The sequence below is a fragment of the Mus caroli genome, unplaced genomic scaffold, assembly GCF_978045245.1.
Source record: "Mus caroli unplaced genomic scaffold, Mus_caroli_1 scaffold_3, whole genome shotgun sequence".
NCBI lineage: Eukaryota > Metazoa > Chordata > Mammalia > Rodentia > Muridae > Mus > Mus caroli.
Window position 1 is genome coordinate 33,168,360 of NW_028227258.1, and position 21,164 is coordinate 33,189,523.

At 42.7% G+C, this 21,164-nt stretch overlaps 1 protein-coding gene across 6 annotated transcripts in view; it reads left to right on the forward strand.

Moving 5' to 3' along the window:
- Nucleotides 1-21,164, forward strand: part of Ank2 (ankyrin 2) — a 605,825-nt gene that overhangs the window by 575,922 nt on the left and 8,739 nt on the right. For 4 of the 6 annotated variants that reach the window (XM_029474795.2, XM_085835541.1, XM_085835542.1 and 1 more), the window contains 8 exons: nt 504-525; nt 3,460-9,675; nt 11,132-11,206; nt 13,424-13,555; nt 14,535-14,678; nt 16,275-16,527; nt 17,852-18,140; nt 20,949-21,041. In XM_029474795.2, the coding sequence (XP_029330655.1) occupies nt 504-525; nt 3,460-9,675; nt 11,132-11,206; nt 13,424-13,555; nt 14,535-14,678; nt 16,275-16,527; nt 17,852-18,140; nt 20,949-21,041 (7,224 nt within the window). The remainder of the gene's footprint in view (nt 1-503; nt 526-3,459; nt 9,676-11,131; nt 11,207-13,423; nt 13,556-14,534; nt 14,679-16,274; nt 16,528-17,851; nt 18,141-20,948; nt 21,042-21,164) is intronic. The other 2 variants (XM_085835544.1, XM_085835545.1) reach the window with 1 other exon arrangement.

The window sequence follows — 21,164 nt, forward strand, 5'->3', positions numbered from 1 at the left end:
TAAACAAACAAACAAAAAAAAACCTAGGAAACCAACTTGGCTGTGTTCACAAACAAATTCCGTCAGATACATTATTTTTTTCTCCTGTGAAATACTTCCAGGAGGTTTCTAGCCTTCCCAAAGGTAATAGGTGAGAGCTCTGGAGCAGTACTCACTATTGCTACAAAATGCCATCTGTAGAATGCATCACCCAGCATGCTTTGCTATCTTTTTTCTCCATTAAGTTGGCACTTACAGCTTAAGATTGACTTCACCTTCTTCATGACCTTTGTTCTACTGTGAATTTGTCATATCAGACACCTCTGGGGTCATCTCTTCTCAGGAATAACGTATGCTTTCTATAGTACCTAGAAGCGATTTATGAATGTGTTTATTTATATATACAAACCTTAGCTGATGTCACTCTCAGGGTATAATTGCAAGTAGGTTCTTGCTATGCACATAAGGGACTCTGAGTGGAGAGCTGTTTTGTAACCACTGAATTTGTGTGTGTTTTCTTTCAGATCGGTATGACATCCGAAAAAAGTAAGATTTCTAAATAAAAATTGAGTTTGTTTGAAAGCTGGCTATATTGAAGAGAAGCATGAATTAAGATGCAAGCTAGTTGCTATTACTAACCACTATAATGATTACATTTGTCTATAATTCTTATTGATCATTGATATAAATTTATAAAAGCAGCTTGGCCAGTTAAATCATAATATACCTAATCTGTGAGCTAATGAGCAAAAATGCAGTGACTATTCATCTAAGCATTCACTTTCTTTTGACATCCCTGTAACTCCTGGCATTGCTGTCAAGCCTGTTTAGAAAGCTACCCTACCGTTTTGTCCTTCTGTTAGCTTACCACTGTCACCTCATTATTTTTTTAAGCACTGACATGACAGTATTACTTTTTACATCAATCTACAGTGACCACTGTAGAGAGCCTTTCCTTTGGAAGGACGTGCCTAACAAAAGTAATACTGTCTAATAGTTCTTTGCCGAAGCTCACCCCTCAACACACCCTACCATCCCTTCTACTCTTACTGTGGTGAAGTGTACCTGAACCCTTTAGGTGAGACCTCACAGGATTTTTGTGAAATTTTCAAAAGAAAAAAATTATAAAGACAAGAATACAAAAATTAAACTATCTTAGATAAAGCTACTGATCACAGTGTGCCCTTGTGTGGCTACATTTAAATGACAATTCAAAATTCTCAACAAAATATAGTACAGTAATGAGACCTGGATTCACCTGAAGTCTGAAATAATTCTAGCATTTCATCTTGTCAGCCTATTCTCTATGACTCTCTGGCTTCTTGTGTAGAAACCCAAGTTGAATTTTATAGATTTTCCTTTGCATTATGCCCTCATCCCTTGAGAAAAACATTCTAACTTGTACTTTTATTAATTATTAAGTTTTATGTTGATTCATCACATCTCAGGGTAACAAACAGCCTGAATGAAAAGAACACAGAGCTATGTTTCATCCTCATTCTGCCCCAATTGAATTAGTTACATTCCGTTGCTGTGATAAAACACCATGACCAAAGCAACTTACAGAAGGAAGGTTTTATTTGGGGTTCAGGGTTCCAGATGGTTAGAGTCTATGGTAGCACAGCAGAGGTAGTGAGCTGGCAGACTGTTGGAATCTGGAGATTTAAAAGCCTGCCTACCCGTAGTGATGCCCTTCTTCCAGCCAGGGCCACACCTCCTAAGCCTCACAATACAGCTACCAACTAGGGACCAAGTATTAAAATACCCAAGATTTATGTGGGGGTAGATCTCATTCAAACACCATGCAGATGACCTGTTCCTTTGAGGATTTAGCATATTGTAGCTTACTGCTGTCCTATTGGGGTGGCTTTAACTGAGGCCTACCCTTATGTTCAATCCTCATTCAACATGAAACTATCTGAGATGCTGATGTCTTCAATAATTTGTATGACTAAACAAATCAGCATTAACATAAATTTATTTAATATACTTTATATATAAATTACACATACAAGCACACACACACACACACACACACAGTAATCTGAATAAATACAAATTCTGTCCTGGAGACACTTTGGTTTGACACATATCATTGTTGCTTACAGTGATTTCTTTTTAAGTGATTCTTTTTCTCTCCCTCTTTCTTCTTTAGGGCTATTGTGTTGATGTAAACGGTCCCTTCCTTTACTTCTATGTACAAGCTAGTAGGAATTAAAAATTACTGGTGTGGGTCAATTTAAAAAGTCGTAATATTACCCATATTGCTATAATGCCATGGATACTCTTGAATGACACCTGGATACTTTGAATATCTTCCAGTTTTCAAATGTAGATTCTTATTTGCCTGTGTTTTTAGTTTAAAGGCAGTCCTTATATAATGTCCATATTTTTCTAACATAAGTCTTTGTATAAGCCAACCCTGAGGGTTTTCTTCTAATTCATTGGTAGTTAAAAGGCCTCCTGACTTGTGACTTCAGTGTACATTTCAGACCTCATAGGTAAACATGCTTCACCACAGTAACGTTTTACATTTTTGTTCTAATTTCTCATCACCCTCCTGCCCGCGCTTCTCTGCAAGGCTGCCCCTGCCCAGCGGTTTTTTCCCCACCTTTGCTTTGCATGGAAATAACTTGGCTTACATCAACTGTGCGTGTGTCCTGTGTGACTGTCTCTAATTTGGGTCGCCATGCATCACATTTGAACTCTGGGTTCACATACACGTTCAGTCACAGCTGGTGTTTCCGTCGTTTGTCTTTCCTTTATCCTCCTCCTTGGTCCGTATGGTACACCTCTAAACAAGGAGGTTCCTCCAAGGAAAGGGCCATGCCTCCCTCCCGCACGAGATGTGTGTCGTTGTCAGGTGTGGATTTCCCTTAGATGAAATGCCAGTCCGCAGCTGATTCAGGTGTGTTTCCCGCCATTGCTGGATGGTGGCAGAACTATGCTGACTGAATTCTAGATCTGTGGGATTTAAAATGTAGGAATTGGGTGCAGTTCTGAATTTGCTCCTACTGGCTTTCTCAGGGGGGAAATCGAGATTCTGCTATTTCTAATGCTTTTTTTTTCCCTTGTTTTTTCCTCATGGTTTTTGTTTTGTTTTCTGACATTGATCTGTAATATCTGGACAATCTTGAGATACCTCTGTGCAATTTCACTGCGCTCTTCTTTTTGATTTGTGATTTTTTTTTTATGTATGTCTTGAGTATTCGTGATAGCTTTGTTGTATGTATGAATGTGCTACAGTGAAAAAATTAAGCAAGTTATTTCCTGCTCATTTTCCTTTTCAGTTGTTTTTTTCCGTTAGCCTTGCTTTGCTCTTGTACCTTGAGACCTTGTGGATCCACCATTCCCAGCCCATTCTGTTGCCCCTCCCACCACCAGGAAAAAGACGCTGTGTTGTTTTTGGTCCTGATTACATTTGCCAATATCTTTTTTGATTTCCATTTTACTTTCAATGTTTTTTCATTCACATCAAAGATGATGAGACAGAGTCGACAGAAACATCTGTCCTGAAAAGCCACCTGGTTAATGAAGTTCCTGTCTTAGCAAGTCCGGACTTGCTCTCTGAAGTTTCTGAGATGAAACAAGATTTGATCAAAATGACGGCCATCTTGACCACAGATGTGTCTGATAAGGCAGGTTCGCTCAAAGTGAAGGAGCTGGCAAAGGCCAGTGAAGAAGAGCCAGGCGAGCCCTTTGAAATTGTAGAGAGAGTGAAGGAGGACTTAGAGAAGGTGAATGCGATCCTGAGGAGTGGAACGTGCGTGAGAGATGAAAGCAGAGCGCGGAGTTCTCAGTCTGAGCGGGAGCTAGAGGAGGAATGGGTTATTGTCAGCGATGAGGAAATCCAAGAGGCCAAGCAACACGCCCCAGTAGAAATCAATGAACACCCATGTATAGAGGTCAGAGTAGACAGAGAGACCAAGGCCAAAGTAGAGAAGGACTCTACTGGGTTAGTGAACTACCTCACAGATGACCTAAATTCATACACTAGTCCTCATGAAAAGAAGCCACACACAGCTCCAGAAAAGTCAGGGGAGACAAGTCAGGCTTCAGCTGTTGGCAAGAGCTCTGAGAGTAATAAGGGGAAGGCCACCTCAGCCGAGGAGAAACAGAGCGCTCAGAAGCAGCTCAAACCAGGCCTGGCAATCAAGAAGCCAGTGCGGAGGAAACTAAAAGAGAAGCAGAAACAGAAAGAGGAGAGCTCGCAAGGCAGCGAAGAAAAGACCGAACTTAAGAAAGGTAGTTCAGAGGAGTCGGTAGATGAAGACCGTGGCCTGGTCCCTGAACCCCTCCCCACTGCCAAGGCCACCTCTCCTCTCATAGAAGAAACTCCTATTGGTTCCATAAAGGACAAAGTGAAGGCTCTTCAGAAGCGAGTGGAAGATGAGCAGAAAGGCCGAAGCAAGCTGCCAGTCAGAGTCAAAGGCAAAGAGGATGTGCCCAAAAGGACCACTCCCAGGACATACCCAGCTGTGTCACCCTCTTCAAAGTCATCGCCTTCCTCTAAAGCAGAAAGACACTCTTCCCTTTCTTCCTCCGCAAAAACTGAAAGACACACACCAGTGTCACCGTCCAGCAAAAACGAAAAACACTCACCTGTGTCACCCTCGGCCAAAACCGAACGGCATTCACCAGTATTTTCAGGTAAACCCGAGAAACATTCACCTGGTTCCCCCTCAACCAAAAATGAAAGACATTCCCCTGTGTCATCTCTAAAAACAGAACGACACACACCCGGGTCACCTTCAGGTAAGACAGACAAACGTCCACCGGTGCCATCATCTGGAAGAACAGAAAAACATCCTCCAGTGTCACCTGGCAAAACCGAAAAACGCTTGCCCGGTTCCCCTTCTATAAGAACCCCAGAGAAGCCGGCACCTGGGTCTGCCACTGGGAAACATGAGAAGCACCTCCCCGTGTCTCCTGGGAAGACAGAAAAGCAGCCACCCATATCTCCCACCTCCAAAACCGAACGAATTGAGGAGACAATGTCTGTCCGGGAGCTCATGAAAGCATTCCAGTCAGGTCAGGACCCATCTAAACACAAAACAGGACTCTTTGAGCACAAATCAGCAAAACAAAAACAGCCACAAGACAAAAGTAAAAGTCGGGTAGAAAAAGAAAAAGGGCACACTGTGACCCAGAGAGAAACACAGAGAATAGAAAGTCAGACAGCCAAGCGTGGCCAGAGATTCCAGGTCTCGGCAGCTACGGAATCCAGAAGGTTCCGTTCTACCACCATCACCGTTGGGCTCAGGATGGAAGATCCAGTTAGAGAAAGGTTTGAGAGAACCCCCATTATTAAAACACCTGAGGTAGTTCCATCAGTGGCGGCAGAAGAAAGCCATCGTGGGAGTGAGATCCCTCAAGAGAAGATTGTGGATGATCAGGGAGACATGGATTTCCAGATCAGTCCAGACAGGAAAACCTCCACTGACTTTTCTGAAGTCATCAAGCAAGAGTTAGAAGACAATGACAAATACCAACAATTCCGCCTCACCGAGGACACAGAAAAGGCTCAGGTTCATTTAGACCAAGTAATTACGAGTCCCTTCAACACGGCTTTCCCACTAGATTATATGAAAGACGAGCTCCTTCCAGCTCTGTCTTTACAGAGCGGTGCTTTGGGTGGCAGTTCAGAAAGCCTGAAACAGGAAGTGATAGCAGGCTCACCTTGCGGCAGCCTGATGGAAGGCACGCCTCAGATCAGTTCAGAAGAGAGCTACAAACATGAGGGTCTAGCAGAAACTCCTGAGACAAGTCCAGAGAGTCTTTCTTTCTCACCAAAGAAAAGTGAGGAACAGATTGGAGAGGCTAAGGGAACTACCAAGGTAGGAACACCCACAGACATTCATTCAGAAAAAGAGCTTCCTATAACTAATGACATTACTGATAGTTCTGAAAAACAAGGTGCTGGGGTCACTCGGGGTTCAGAGCCCTCTACAGAGCATTCTCAGAAGGAGGGCACCCAAGACCCTCCCAAAGATGTGTGCTCCAAACAAGATGGCTGCCCTGAGAGCCAGAGTGTATCATTAGCAAATGAAACACGCCAGGCGTTTACTGAGAAAGGGTCCTGTGGTGAAAATCAGCTCCCACTTGTTAGTTCAGCTTATAAGACACAACCAGAAAGTGAAACTCAGGAATCCTTAACACCCTCAGAAGTGACAGAGGCCTTCCCACCATCTGATGCTTCTGTCAAGACAGCTGAGGGAACTGAACCAAAGCCCCAGGGAGTTATTAGAAGTCCCCAAGGGCTAGAACTTCCTCTCCCTAACCGGGATAGTGAGGTCCTTAGCCCAATGGCTGATGAATCATTAGCAGTCAGCCACAAAGACTCTCTGGAAGCCAGCCCCGTGCTAGAAGATAACTCCTCCCACAAAACCCCTGATTCTCTGGAACCAAGTCCTCTGAAAGAGTCCCCTTGCAGGGACTCCCTTGAAAGCAGCCCGGTTGAGCCTAAAATGAAGGCAGGAATACTCCCAAGTCACTTTCCCTTCCCCTCAGCTATTGCCAAAACAGATCTTGTTGCTGAAGTGGCCTCCATGCGATCCCGGCTGCTCCGAGACCCCGATGGCAGTGCTGAGGATGACAGTCTAGAGCAGACATCCCTCATGGAGAGCTCAGGGAAAAGCCCCCTGTCCCCTGACACCCCCAGCTCCGAGGAAGTTAGCTACGAGGTCACACCCAAACCTTCGGATTCAAGTACACCCAAACCGGCTGTGATTCATGAATGTGCAGAAGAGGATGACTCTGAGAACGGGGAGAAGAAGAGGTTCACGCCAGAAGAGGAAATGTTCAAAATGGTAACCAAAATTAAAACGTTTGATGAACTTGAGCAAGAAGCAAAGCAGAAAAGGGACTACAAAAAAGAACCCAGGCAAGATGGGTCCTCCTCAGCCTCGGACCCCGATGCTGACTGTTCAGCAGAAGTGGATGATGCGAAACAGATGGAGGGCACAGAGGGTGAGCGGGAGGTCCCTGTCTTGGTGACTTCAGAGAGCAGAAAGGCTTCTTCTTCTTCCTCGGAGAGCGAACCTGAGCTGACACAGCTGAGTAAAGGTGCTGACTCGGGACTTCTGACGGAGCCAGTTATCCGAGTGCAACCCCCATCTCCCCTCCCATCCAGCATAGACTCTAATTCTAGCCCTGAAGAAGCAGCACAGTTCCAGCCCATAGTTCCCAAGCAATATACTTTCAAGATGAATGAGGAGATTCAAGAAGAGCCAGCTAATTCAGAAGATAAAGATTGCAAATCACATTTAGCGGAAGACAGTCAGACTCAATCTGCTGATGCTGCTGATGGGTCTGATGATGACCTGAACAGAGAGACTACTCAGCCAGAGACCTGTGATGGCCATGGTTGTGAGAGTGTGAGTCCTAGCAACTCAGCCACTCCTGTCTCCCTAGGAGTTCAGAGTCCAGAGCATAAAGATGTCGATAAGCCCCTGGCCGTTGATAAAGACTCACTAGCTCACCGGGATACTTGTGAAAATGACCGAGAAGAAAGAGCGTTTGATCCTTCTGGAGTGGAATCTACTCAAGAAGATCTTCCCAATGAAAGCTCTTCCTTGTCTTCTTCTTCTCATTGCGCGGTACCTGAAGGAAATGAATCAGCTAAAGAAATAGCCTCTCCATCTTCCCCTGTAAAAGTAGAGGTCACAATAACTGACCAGGCTTTGGAGAGCATGTCAGAGGACTGTCCCATTCAAGACTCATCTACTACAACTCAAACAGAGAGGTTTGCCATGGACGTTCCAGTGTCTGATTTAGCCAAGATTGATGAAAATTCTGATCCTCAAATCATCAGCCCTTATGAAAATGTTCCTTCCTCATCGTTCTTCTCTGCTGAGCCCAGCAAAATCCAAACAGATACCTGTCATAGCACAGTTGTTCATTCACCTGAAGTGTATTCTGTCATCATCAGATCCTCTCCTGAGGATGTGGTAGTGACAAACTCCTCTAACAGAATTGTCTCAGGTGAAGAATCTCATTGTGAGAGCCACGATCTAGAAACTGAATCCGAGCAAAAAAGTGCTTTGTGGGCCGTGCAGTCTGATGCACCTCCCTTGGTTGTAGCACCCACCGCATCAGATGCAGCATCAGTCACTGGGGAACAATCAAGCAAAGTCATCATCACCAAAACGGATGCTGATGCTGACTCCTGGAGCGAGATCCGTGAAGATGATGCAGCCTTCGAAGCTCGGGTGAAGGAGGAAGAACAGAAGATATTCGGTTTGATGGTAGACAGGCAGTCACAGGGCACCACTCCTGATACCACTCCTGCTAGGACCCCAACTGAAGAGGGGACCCCGACAAGTGAACAAAATCCATTCCTCTTTCAGGAAGGAAAATTGTTTGAGATGACCCGAAGTGGTGCCATCGATATGACCAAAAGGTCCTATGCAGATGAAAGTTTGCACTTTTTCCAAATCAGCCAAGAATCCAATGAAGAGACTATCTCCGAAGACTTGAAGGAAGGGGCCACTGGGGCTGAGCCTCCACAGATGGAGACTACTAGTGAGTCACTGGAACTTTCAGAACCCAAAGAAGCAATGGATGATGAAGGAGAATTACTTCCTGATGATGTAAGTGAGGAGATAGAGGATTTACCTGCCTCAGATGCTAACATTGACTCCCAAGTGATAATTTCAGCTTCCACAGAAACACCCACCAAAGAGGCTGTATCCACAGCGGTCGAGGAGCCCCCCACCACACAGCGGAGTGATTCTCTGAGCACTGTGAAGCAGACACCATGCCCTGCCGTCCCTGAACCTGTTGGTCAATTGGACTTTTCCACAGTCACTAGGTCTGAGCGGAATGATGAGTCCCCAGAGTCTTCTCCAGAGGAACAGAAGTCTGTGATTGAGATCCCTACTGCACCCATGGAAAACGTGCCTTCTGCTGAAAGCAAATCCCAAATTCCTATCAGGACTCTCCCCACCTTAGTCCCAGCCCCTCCATCTGCAGAGGATGAGAGTGCATTTTCTGATGATTTCCCATCCAGCCTAGATGAGGATAGTAAGGAGGATGGAGCAAAACCAAAGTCCAAAATTCCCGTCAAAGCATCCACCCAAAGAACTGAGTGGCAGCCCTCCCCTACAGACATCTCTCTCCAGAAGACAGCTGTCCCCCAGGGACAAGACACACTAAGCAGAGCACCAGATGGTAGAAGCAAATCAGAGTCAGATGCTAGTTCCTTAGATGCTAAGACCAAATGCCCAGTGAAAGCCAGAAGTTACATTGAGACGGAGACGGAGAGCAGGGAGAGGGCCGAGGGGTTTGAGTCAGAATCGGAAGATGGGGCCACAAAACCAAAGCTCTTTGCATCCCGACTGCCGGTGAAGAGCAGGAGCACTTCATCTTCTGGCAGAACAGGCACGAGCCCCACCAGAGAGAGCAGGGAGCACTTCTTTGACCTTTACCGGAACTCCATAGAATTCTTTGAGGAGATTAGTGATGAGGCGTCCAAATTAGTGGACAGGCTTACACAGTCAGAGAGGGAGCAGGAGCCACCTTCAGACGACGAAAGTAGCAGTGCCCTGGAAGTGTCAGTCATTGAGAATCTGCCACCTGTTGACATTGAGCACTCAGCTCCCGAGGACATCTTTGACACAAGGCCCATTTGGGATGAGTCTATTGAGACTATGATTGAACGCATCCCTGATGAAAATGGCCATGACCGAGCTGAAGGTATTTGCCAGCCACTGGGAATCCCTGTGCTACGCATGTCATAAATTTGATAGAGATTTTTTTTTGGTAAAGTTTTGTTTTATTTTGTGATTTATGTCTCATTTTATTTAAGCTTTCTGTAGTGGTTAATGTGTTTGTGTAAGCCCTTTGTGTTTCGTGCTTTTTCTGTATATTCTTGTCTATGAAACAATCTCAAGATTGAGTAATGAGAATGCTTATTCAAACCAGAACCATAACCAAGCAACGGGGGAACCTCACCTTTCTTTAGCTGCTGCATGGAAAGCCATACAAGCTTTGAGTTTTGTTGTTCTGATGTTCCAGGCTTAGTCTCAAGTCAGCTACATTTGCTTTTACATGTGAGCATATGGGTTTCACGGCACAAGGCCTCCTTACTCTAATTTCTAATACTTTGATTGGTACATCAAATTTTGTCATGATCAGGAAGCCCTTTACTCAAAACTATTTCTCACATCCTAATATTCTAATTATTGTGGGCCTGTTTTTCAATTCAGAGAGGTCAGCTTTCAGATACCCATGATAACCAAATTAGTCCAACAAACCCGAGGTAAAAATGAACAGTGAATGTGTTCAGACAGGATTCAGAAAACAACAAAATCTCAAACTTTGCACGATATGAGGGAATGATGGCTCTTGGAATTATATATCTATTTTTTTTAAAAAAAGGAAACCATGGGTGGCTTTGAGAGGTTACTGCAGGCTTCCGTTATTTCTAAATGAAGACTTATCCTTAAAGTGTAGGTGACATAGAATTCCCCAATGCTGTCCAGCAGTCCACAGCAGTTAAGAGGGGATTGGATGAATTCTAGTTCTGTGTGAGTGTGCACTACATGACTTTGCTTAGGAACAGGCAGCCAGAACCTTTGCCTCAGATGCAAATGTCCCACCAGCAGGAGCTACAAAGCTCATATGCCTTTGTCCTGCCTTCTTCCAAAGGTCAATAGGACATTGATGTTCCTGGCCTCAGTTTAAGTCCAGGCTTAAGATAATCCCTTGTGCTTTCTTTCAGATAGGACGTGGTGGTGACTGACAGGTCTACAGGCAGGGGTAGTACAGTTCAACCAGTTACTCCACCTCCGTAGCCCATCTCTGATTTCTCTGGGGTTTCATGTATGCAGTGAGTGTACAGTTGTTTTGCTCTCCTTCTTCAAAAGCATAAAAGGAAAGTCCTGAGATAACTAGACATTCTGTTCAGGTACAAGTCTTCATTAAAGGGATATGGAAGCAAATGGTTTCCGCAAATCACCACATGGGATTCATTCCCCATTTTATCCCAGAAATCAGAAAACATACCACTTCATATGACCTAAGCCACGATAGCTAATTTGTGCGACTATTAGATATTAGATTGAGTGACTTCCTTTCTTGGATGATCAGTACTATGGTTCCCCTCTTGTCCCAGACACTCTTTGGCCATTCTGTTTTTGACCTTCTGTAGATCCCCAAGATGAGCAGGAGCGGATGGAAGAAAGGCTGGCATACATTGCTGATCACCTTGGCTTCAGCTGGACAGGTAATTGGTGTGACCCAGGGTTTCTACAGAAAACCTGAACCTTGAACATCCCATTCAAGATCCTTTCTATTTTTTCCTTTACTTTTCTTGAGGAAGACTATATGGAATTAGGCAAAGAAAAATCTATGAGTTGACAAATCTGACTGCAATAGCTGATAGATGGTTCTCAACAGTTTGCAGTTTGGAACTTGAGATTTGAAGACTTTGAGACTCAAGATGGCCAGGCTTCACACATTCTTAGATTCAATTTTTAAAATTTTTTGTTTTTGTTTTCCTGAAACAAGTTCTCACTCTATCTTCCAGGCCAACCTGGAGCTTTCTATGTCACGTAAGCACACCTAAGATCATGGTAATCTTCCTGCCCAGTGCCGGGAATAAGGGTGTGAGCTACCATGCCTGGCAATTTTCATAACATTCGAGATGTCACCAGAGCTGCTTCTTTTTGATGTTTGATGTCAGGTGTCTTTCAGAGTAAATTGTTACTAACCTATGCTCTGGGAAAATGTTAAAATGTCTATGAATGAGATGCTGCTCTGATTTTTTTTTTTTTTGATTTTTATTTTTGAGGCAGGGGTGTGGAAGCATAGAGTATGTGTTCAGTGATCTATTAAGAAAAGCTGAATTCTAAACCCATACTGTTATTTACAAATCATGATTTATGAATTTAAAAGATATTTCTCATTTGCCTGTGACTTAATAATAGGTAACATTGTAGCCTAGCCCACCTTCTTATTTTCAGTTTTTAACTCTGATGTGGTTCCTTATGTATCACTTGGATACGCTGCGCTGAGACAAATGGCATAAAGTTACTACAATGCCATGTTTCTTAAATATTGGGTAGTAAATAAGTATCTATTCTCAAAGATGATTGATAATTTTGAATAAATGACTGGAAGCCATAGATAGGAATAGCCATTTTCTAACTTTTAGAATAATATTGAATAATATTGAAATAATAGAATAATTTTAGAATAATATTGAAATACTCACCAGATGCTTATCTGAGGGATTTATAGCAAAGAATAATACCAAAATATCCCCAGTTGGCATATTAGAAATTCATTATTTTCCTTGAATACATATACATCCATACATATACTAAATGTAATAGGTATAGAAAAGTTGGTAAAACTGAAAACCTTATAACCAAATAGAACAAAAGAAAAGGAAAAGGAGATAGATCTCTAAAACAGAATTACTAGATCAAGGATATTTTTAGTGTTGAAATATATCAGTTAGATAATAGAAGTCATTGCTTTTATACACAGTTGTATACCTACACATTAGAATAGCATGCACAAAGCATTAACTATTCATATAGAATGTTAATAGTAGAATAAAGAAACTTTTTGTAGGAGGAACATTTGTGACAGGGTTTCTCTATGAAGCTCTGGTCATTTGGGAACTCACTATGTAGACTAGGCTGGCCTCAAACTCACACCTGTCTCTACCTCCTACATGCTGGGTTTCAAGGTGGACATCACTACACCTAACTGAAGAAACGTTTTGGCTTCCACCCTACACAAGTTTAATAATTCCAAGTACTTTCCTTCATGCACCTCAAATGAAGAAAAAAGCGTACTTGATCACTGTAAGTTAGCTACAGCCAGTATTTGCACACATTTCCAGAACCAGGATTTGTAGGAGTTAAAAAATTGTAAAACTTAGAAATGCTTTGTTTCTCCTGTTTTTTATTTTATTTTATTATTTTATTTTATTTCATTTTTTTATTATCTTTGTTAAAAGTATGAACAAGTGATGATGGTCTGATTTTCATTCACATTTTACCCCTTTACCCTTTTTTTGTTTTGTTTTGTTTTGTTTTTTGTTTTTCAAGACAGGGTTTCTCTGTGTAGCTCTGGCTGTCCTGGAACTCACTTTGTAGACCAGGCTGGCCTCAAACTCAGAAATCTGCCTGCCTCTGCCTCCCAAGTGCTGGGATTAAAGGTGTGTGCCACCACGCCTGGCATACCCCTTTACCCTTCCTACTTCTATAATGGCACTGATCAATTCTATATCCAATTTTAATGGAGAGTGAGAGTGAGCAAGTGAGGGTTAGTGAGTGTTAGTATGTCAAACTTGTGTATGAGTCACTTCTAACACAAATTGCTCATAGCAGCACAAGGCCTTATATTGCTTAGACTTCAAGAAACAAGGTATGGAAATGTAAACCTGAATTCAGTGTATTGACAATGTAGCCTTTTGTTGTTGTTCTAGAATTAGCAAGAGAACTGGATTTCACTGAGGAGCAAATTCACCAAATTCGAATCGAGAACCCCAACTCCCTTCAAGATCAGAGCCATGCACTGCTCAAGTACTGGCTGGAGAGGGATGGGAAGCATGCCACAGGTAGGTGGGGGAACATCACGGTAGAGGGGGAATCTCAGCTAGAAGTGGGTCACCCAGTGATCTCATCCTTATAAAATCAACAAAAGAAATTGTCAAGAGTCATCAATTTTAAGAACCACTGCCGATGAAACAGAGAGCAAGCTTCTATCGGTTTTAGAATAATCTTGTTCCATGAAGAATCTTGCATGGAATGTTTGTGAACAATGCCAACTATCTGGAAATGATATCAGCACTAGCTGCCAACAGAAAGTTCACTGAGACCAAACAGTTTCAAAGTATGGTTAGTGGGCACATTGTGTAGTTATAACTATTTATGAGTGATGTATCTGCCTTCAGTTTATGTTTATATTCCTCTATAGTCACTTAGGTCTGTGGTGGAGGGGAACCAAATAGATACTCCCTATGATGACTGATACTTTATACTATGACCCTGTGGGGGCGGGGGGAATGGGAAATTCAATAGATCATAGCTGCTGTACAAGTTCGGCACTTTCTTTCACTTCTCCATGAAAATATTCATACCTATTACTGTTTTTGTTATGGATGCTGTTGTTTGGTTGTTTTTGTTTTTTGTTTTTTTTTTTTTGGATATTGTTTTGTCCTTTTTTTGGTCTACATTCATTTTTAGAAGCATTGACAGATTTAGCAAATAAAAACAGAAGGGCACTTGAATAAACTTAAAAACAAGTAATAAATATCTTTTAATATAAATATATTTCACACTGTATTTGAGATGTACTTAAAGTCTTTGTTTTTACCTAGATTCCAGTTTGGGCGGATGTCATCTGGCAATGCTGCCTTTAGGGTCTATAGTGTGCAGACTGCATGCATCACTATTTGCCTCTGTTTACAAAGATCCTTGTTAGGCTTTGCCAGGTTCTTATTTGAATACCAGTAACGTAGTAAAGCAACTGAATGAAAAAAATCCTAAAAAGAGTACATCTCAGATGTAAGGAATGTCTTCTCTCCGATGTCTCAGATACTATCCTCATCGAATGCCTCACCAAGATCAACAGGATGGACATTGTACATCTCCTGGAGACCAACACAGAGCCCCTCCAGGAGCGCATGGGCCGCAGCTATGCAGAAATAGAGCAGACCATTACACTGGACCACAGTGAAGGTTAAGTGATGTCTCTTGGGGATAGGGGATAATACAAAAGCTGGACCTACTGCCTTCATTGTTCAGGCAACAAATCTTTGGTGGTGGTGTATTTGTTTTCATGCCACCTCAGTCCTTTCTCAGTCCATGGTGGCCCTTCTGCTCATTCCTCATTGTCTCCCTGCCATAGGTGGCCATTCAGTTCCTTTTTCCTCAGTTCCTTTGTTCCCAAAGGAACTTCTCATACTGACTTGTTTAAAATCTACTTTAATCACCAAGTTTTAAGTTCTGCACCAACACACCATAATCAGTAGCTATGCAATTTCTACAATATTTAAGCATCATGCTTCCTTCTTCATTTCTGAACCAATAATTCTTCAGATGCACTGGAGCCCTTGGCCACTGGCCTTGTCAACTATAAGTATTCATTTATACTGAATTTATTGTTACGTGTTTTTAGTCTGCCCCTCCTCTCCCAACTCTTCCTGCCCCCTTTCCTCTCTGATTTGTACTTTCACTTCTTCCTTCAAATCCTCAACATTTTTCTTCCCCTTGTTTTTCTTACTTGCTGAGTTTACTTCCAATTTGGTAGACACATGGGATTATACGTAAATCTATCTTCACACCTTTTTACCAGAAGATCTACCAAGATAAGGTGTCTGAGTATATACACTCTGCCTTCCTTCCTGCCACAATATACTAACTTCCCTTCTTTGCTAAAGCTTTTACATCTTTTCTGCTGATTCTTGTCCTCTAGTAATCAAGGCCTCCATTCCTGCAAGCATCCATCTGGCTCTTACAATTGGAACTATGTCTAAAGCCATTGCGATACTCTTGAGACTTCTGTCCTTGAAAGGAAAATAAAGCGACTAGCTCTTCTGCCTCTAAGTTGTTCCCCTCTGTGTCTACTCTGTTTCTCTGTCCACTTCCTTGAAACCCCTTCAAGAGAGAGGATGGAATGCCCTGTTGCTTCCCTTCTCCCTTCTCCTTAGACCTGCCCTGTTTCTTCTTTTCTCCCTGTCTCCTGAGAACTGTTTATACTACTCTGGTCCATCTAATAAACTCCAGTAATTATTTCCCTAGAACCAAATCCCCAGTGTTCAAGTTCCTTCACGCCTTGGTAGCATTTGATCAAAATAATTAATCTTTTTTTCCAACCCCATCTTATTTGCTCTCTTCATTTCCTTTCCATAATGTCTCCCCACCCCACCCCCAGCTAGATCTCTCTCAATGACTCATCATTAACTCTTAACTCTGCATAAGAGTGTCTACATAAAAAGAATACTGAACCCAAGTTGGTAAGGATTCCTCTTACCATTTGGAATCTGACTGGACTGTCACAGGACATGCCTGTTTATCATTAGGGTTTCTTCAGACACTTTAGCATTGAGGAAGTGCTCCCACAATTCTCTGTGGCACCTTTGACCCCATTACTCTGAATCTTTTTCTGACTGCTCCCTCCTTAGGCTCTTCAGAGTGATGGGCATGCTGAAGTCAGGCACAGTATCTTGCTCGTCTTTCTAAGAAATGCTCCTGTAGCAGGATGTGGAACATAATGACCCTTAACAAATATACCCCCAGCATAAGTGAGACTCATAAATATTTTCTCCCCTGCAGGATTTTCAGTCCTTCCAGATGAGCTCTGTGCTTCCAAGGAGAAAAAGGAGCAGGAGGCTTCCAAAGAAAGCGAGTCTAGCGACCACCCACCCATGGTCTCTGAGGAAGACATATCTGTCGGTTATTCCACATTTCAGGATTGCCTCCCCAAAACTGAAGGGGACAGCCCAGCAGCAGCACTGTCTCCCCAAATGCACCAGGAGCCAGTTCAACAAGATTTCTCAGGGAAAACCCAAGACCAGCAGGAATACTAGTGAGTTTCCTAAGAAAGTCTGTTAAGTACAGCTCCAGAATTGCAGCCACTGTGACAACTGTGAGAGGGAGCACAGCCCTGCAAGGGAAAGTTCCAGAAATCTCACAGCTCCGTAGGCTGTGTCGTAGAAATACGGAAATAATCAAGATACATAATTGTGACAGTGTTGTGTGAGGCCATTCTACCCAAGATAACTTCTAGTTTTGTGACCTTGGACAATCCCAAAATGCTTCAAATCTCCATTTCCACATCTAGATAACATGCTAACTACATGAGTGTGACTTATTTAATAGAATCAGAGGTGAAAGATAAGCCCTTGACTCACCTTTGCAGGGCACTCCTTCCTGAGCACTGTCATTACTTACGGGATTGTTGTATCTTGTTGGAATGCTTCCACATGGTACCATGACTACACTAGAGTGTGAACAGTGGTCATGTGAGAACAGCAGCCCATGAGTACTTAAGCAAAGCTATCTAAGTATAAAACAGTGTAACATAAATTATGTACCCAGAATCCAATACCATTAGTATGAGACAGGATGGAGTAAGACTACGGCTAGAGAGGCTTTGTTGTCTTACAAGGATCCTAGAGCATCATTCAACTCAGATCTTTACCAGGTAAATGAGAGATCTGCCTGAGCAACACCTCTATCCACGAAGACAAAGGAACTCAGGAGAAGCAGCATTACTGTGTCAAGAGCTCACAGCCCAGTATTTCCATGGACATTGAGTGCATTTTGTTCTATGGTCACTGAAATATGAGACGAGGGAGACTTGAAATGATTTCTTCCTTGTGGGTACCATCCTCTGTTACCTGCCCAATAGAGTGCAAGGGAGAACATACAGGAAAGGTTAAAAAATTGAGAGACATAGAAAGGAAAATGTGGGAAGACCAGGACTCCTAGAAAGGCATTCAGGGAATCTGTTATCAGTGACAGGACAGAAAACTGCTCGATACAAAGCAAGGAGTGGAAAAGGCCAACATGTTCTTAGTTAGAAACTGAGTTTGACAGGATGTGTGGGAATTACTCAGAACTGCTAGAGAGTGTCAATGCCAACAGGTCCTTCCATCAAATCATAGACATATTTGTATTTACAATCACACTGACTACACTAACGAAGGCTTATTTCATTCTGCTAACATTCTTGCTTGCTTCAAAAGCATTATCTATAAATCTTTGTTACGTAAACATCTATTTTTCACATTTATCTGTATTTGTGTGCATTACGTATGCACATACACATAGTATCTTGGCTAACACAAAGAGGAATTTTATTTTCCCTTCCAATGTTCTTTAGCGGTAAATTGGCACTTTTCTTCCAGTGTAACAACACCAGGGGCAGAAGTGGAAGATACTCAGAAGGCCACAGCCGTTCCTGACTCTCTCTGTAAGACTCCTGAGGACATCAGTGCCCCTCCTGAGGAAGCAAAGCCTTGTCTCCAGACCCCGGTGACTAGCGAACGTGGTTCTCCAATTGTGCAAGAACCTGAGGAGGCTTCTGAGCCCAAAGAGGAGAGTTCTCCAAGGAAAACTAGCCTGGTCATTGTTGAGTCAACAGACGACCAGTCTCAGGTCTTTGAAAGACTGGATGGTGATGCCGCTTTTCAAAAGGTTAGGCCTTCCTTCCTTGGTGTTCCTTTCCTCACCTGTGACAGAGTTGCACAGCTTCCTGGTTTCTCTGTCTATTAATGGATCTTTATTTGTTTTATTTTGTATTGTTTTATAACTTCAAAACTAAAATGACTTATTATGTAAGTTAAACAGGACATGGGAAACCCTTGAGAGCCAGTAAATCCCGAAGAGTTGGTACACAGTTCCAAGGTTAGCTGTCGTACTGGGAGCTCAGATTTTTATCATGGGAAGTCCATCTGTTCAGAAAAACAAACTCTGTAATGAAACAGTATAGCACAGCTTTAAAAAAAAAAATACTAGAATTGTGTGTAATGTTGGTGATGGTAATGAACAAACCTGCTGAGAGTACCAGTGTGATGCTGGGCCTGTAGGCTGTAAGCATTGTACGTAAAAGAGCACTTGCATTGGCGCAGCTGGGGTGGTTAGCACCCAAATGATCCTCAGTGTAAAAGTATAACTTTGTTAAAAATATTAATGTGTGTGTGGGGTTAAGTGTGTGTGTGTGCGTGTGCGTGTGCGTGTGCGTGTGTGTGTGTGTGTGTGTGTGTGTGTGTGTGTATTGCACACAGCATGGTGAATATGTGGTTGTCAAAGCTGTTCCTTTCCTGCCCCCTTGTGGAGCATGAAGATCGAGCTCTAGTCTGCCCAGCAGCAGCTCTGCTGGAGAGAATCGTCTTGGCAGTGAAATTTGCAAGTTCTTCAGATTGGTTTTAGAAATAACTTAGAAAAAAAAAAAAAGGCACTGCCCCTAAACCTGTTGTCTTATTTTATTGTCCAAGTGCCTACCAGTGGCCTGAGAGTATATGATGACACATCGCCATAAAGAGGGTTTTAAAGTTGTGGGCAGAAGTACAGGCTGTCTTAAGAAATGCCTTTAGCATGCACTAGCAAGATTTTGCTGAAAGGACCCAAATATAGCTGTCTCTTGTGAGACGATGCCGGGGCCTAGCAAACACAGGAGTGGATGTTCACAGTCAGCTATTGGATGTATCACATGGCTCCCAATGGAGAAGCTAGAGAAAGTACCCAAGGAGCTAAAGGGATCTGCAACCCTATTGTTGGAACAACATGATGTACTAACCAGAACCCTGGAGCTCTTGTCTCTAGCTGCATATGTATCGAAAGATGGCCTAGTCGGCCATCAATGGAAAGAGAGGCCCATTGGACTTGCAAACTTTATATGCCCCAATATAGGGGAATGCCAGGGCCAAAAGAATGGGAATGGGTGGGTAGGGAAGTGGGGGGGCGCTATGGGGGACTTTTGGGATAGTATTGGAAATGTAATTGAGGAAAATATGTAATAAAAATATAAAAAAAAAAAAGAAATGCCTTTAAACCTCGGGTTCCCCAAATGTGGTCTAGATAGTCCACAGACCTCAGCTCTGGCTAAGGAACTTACAACTCCTCTCCCTGGAGAAGCCCAGAGAGTAGACTGAGCGAATCCTAATGTGTTCCTCATTAAATTAGAAATTACTTTCCTCTAAAGAGTAAAAGTTTTAAACAAAATTTTATATCCTGAGATTTTTTTTAAAAAAAAATCATTATAAATAAAGTGTCAGACCATGTTGCTGGGTGGTAGGCTCCTGAATGTATTTATGTATAATTTTTTAAAATTTGTATGTTTTCCTTTCAAAGAGAAGGTTGCAGAGCTGTAACTTGGGTGTTTTGAGATGTATTAAGCTAATCGAATGTGTTCCTTTCCTTTGAAAACAAACCCAATGCCACGGGTTCAAGTGAGCGGGGGAGTCCATACCTGTCATCCCAGGACTCTGAAACCCAAGGCAGGCTGGTCATGATTTTAAAACCAACCTGGGATATGACAAAGCAAGATGCTATCAAAAAACTTGGAAGGGAAGAAGGGAGAGAGAGAAGAAAAGAGGAAGGGAGGGAAAAGGAGGGGAAGGTAGAGGGAGGGGGAGTAAGAAGAGAGGAAAGGAGAGGAGAGAAGCCATGTTCCAGTAGGAAAAACTGACAGTTTGTGACTCCTAAGACATACTTTCTGATCTAAAATTATATGCCTAGCCTCATCTCTGATTTTGGATCAAACTTTGAATTCTCTGAACTTCTTTGAAAAACTAGTTTAATATTATTCAAGGCCTACCACTTTTGATGCCAGGAAAACGTACTGTTAACTAAAATCTCCAGGGAATTTGACTTTCCTTCAGAAACCCCAGGTACAAATACAAACTGTACCATGTATGGGATAAGAATTCTATTCTAGGCCTAATCAGGACTGGTCCACAGATTGCACGTGTCTACTGCACGACTTAGGCTCTGTGTCTTCACCTGGCTTTTACTACAAGTTTCAAGAACAAGGATTCATGAAACTTCATGTGGGAAACACATATCTTTGGGACCAATTTTGAGACATGGCTTTTCTGACAGCTCTCAGATTGCAGGACTTGACTATGATTCTGGAAGCAATGAAACTCCTTGCTTGTTGAGGCTTGAGATGACCACTCATCTATTTTTCCACACCAAAAAAAAAAAAGACAATTTTTTTTCACCAGCATAAAATTTCAGAATAGGATATGAACAAATCCAGAAAACAGTAGGAAAGACTCAATAGCAAATTAGGCAAAAACAAGGCAGCCACATGCAGTGGCTCACATCTGTAAACATTCAGGAATCCTGTAGCATTCAGGAGTTTGGGAGGGGATGATGGGAAGTTCAAGGCCAGGGTGGTCTATCAAGTGAGATCCTATCTCAAGAAAATCTTTGGTTAAATTTTCTAAACTCAAAACAAAAGAAAAAAAAAAAACAACGATTCTTGCATGCTTCCACCAGGAGCTAACAGAGGAATTAGGAGAGCTGGAGGCTAGCTCTGATGAGGAGGCCATGGTAACTACCAGGGTTGTTCGCCGGAGAGTGATTATCCAGGTATCTGCTCTTAAGTTACTGCACGTTGGGACAGCTCTTCCCCTCACTAAGTGACCCAGAACAACAGAAGCTGAGCATGCTCCGTAGGTAGTGCATGCATGGAAAGTGGCTCCCGCCGGCCTT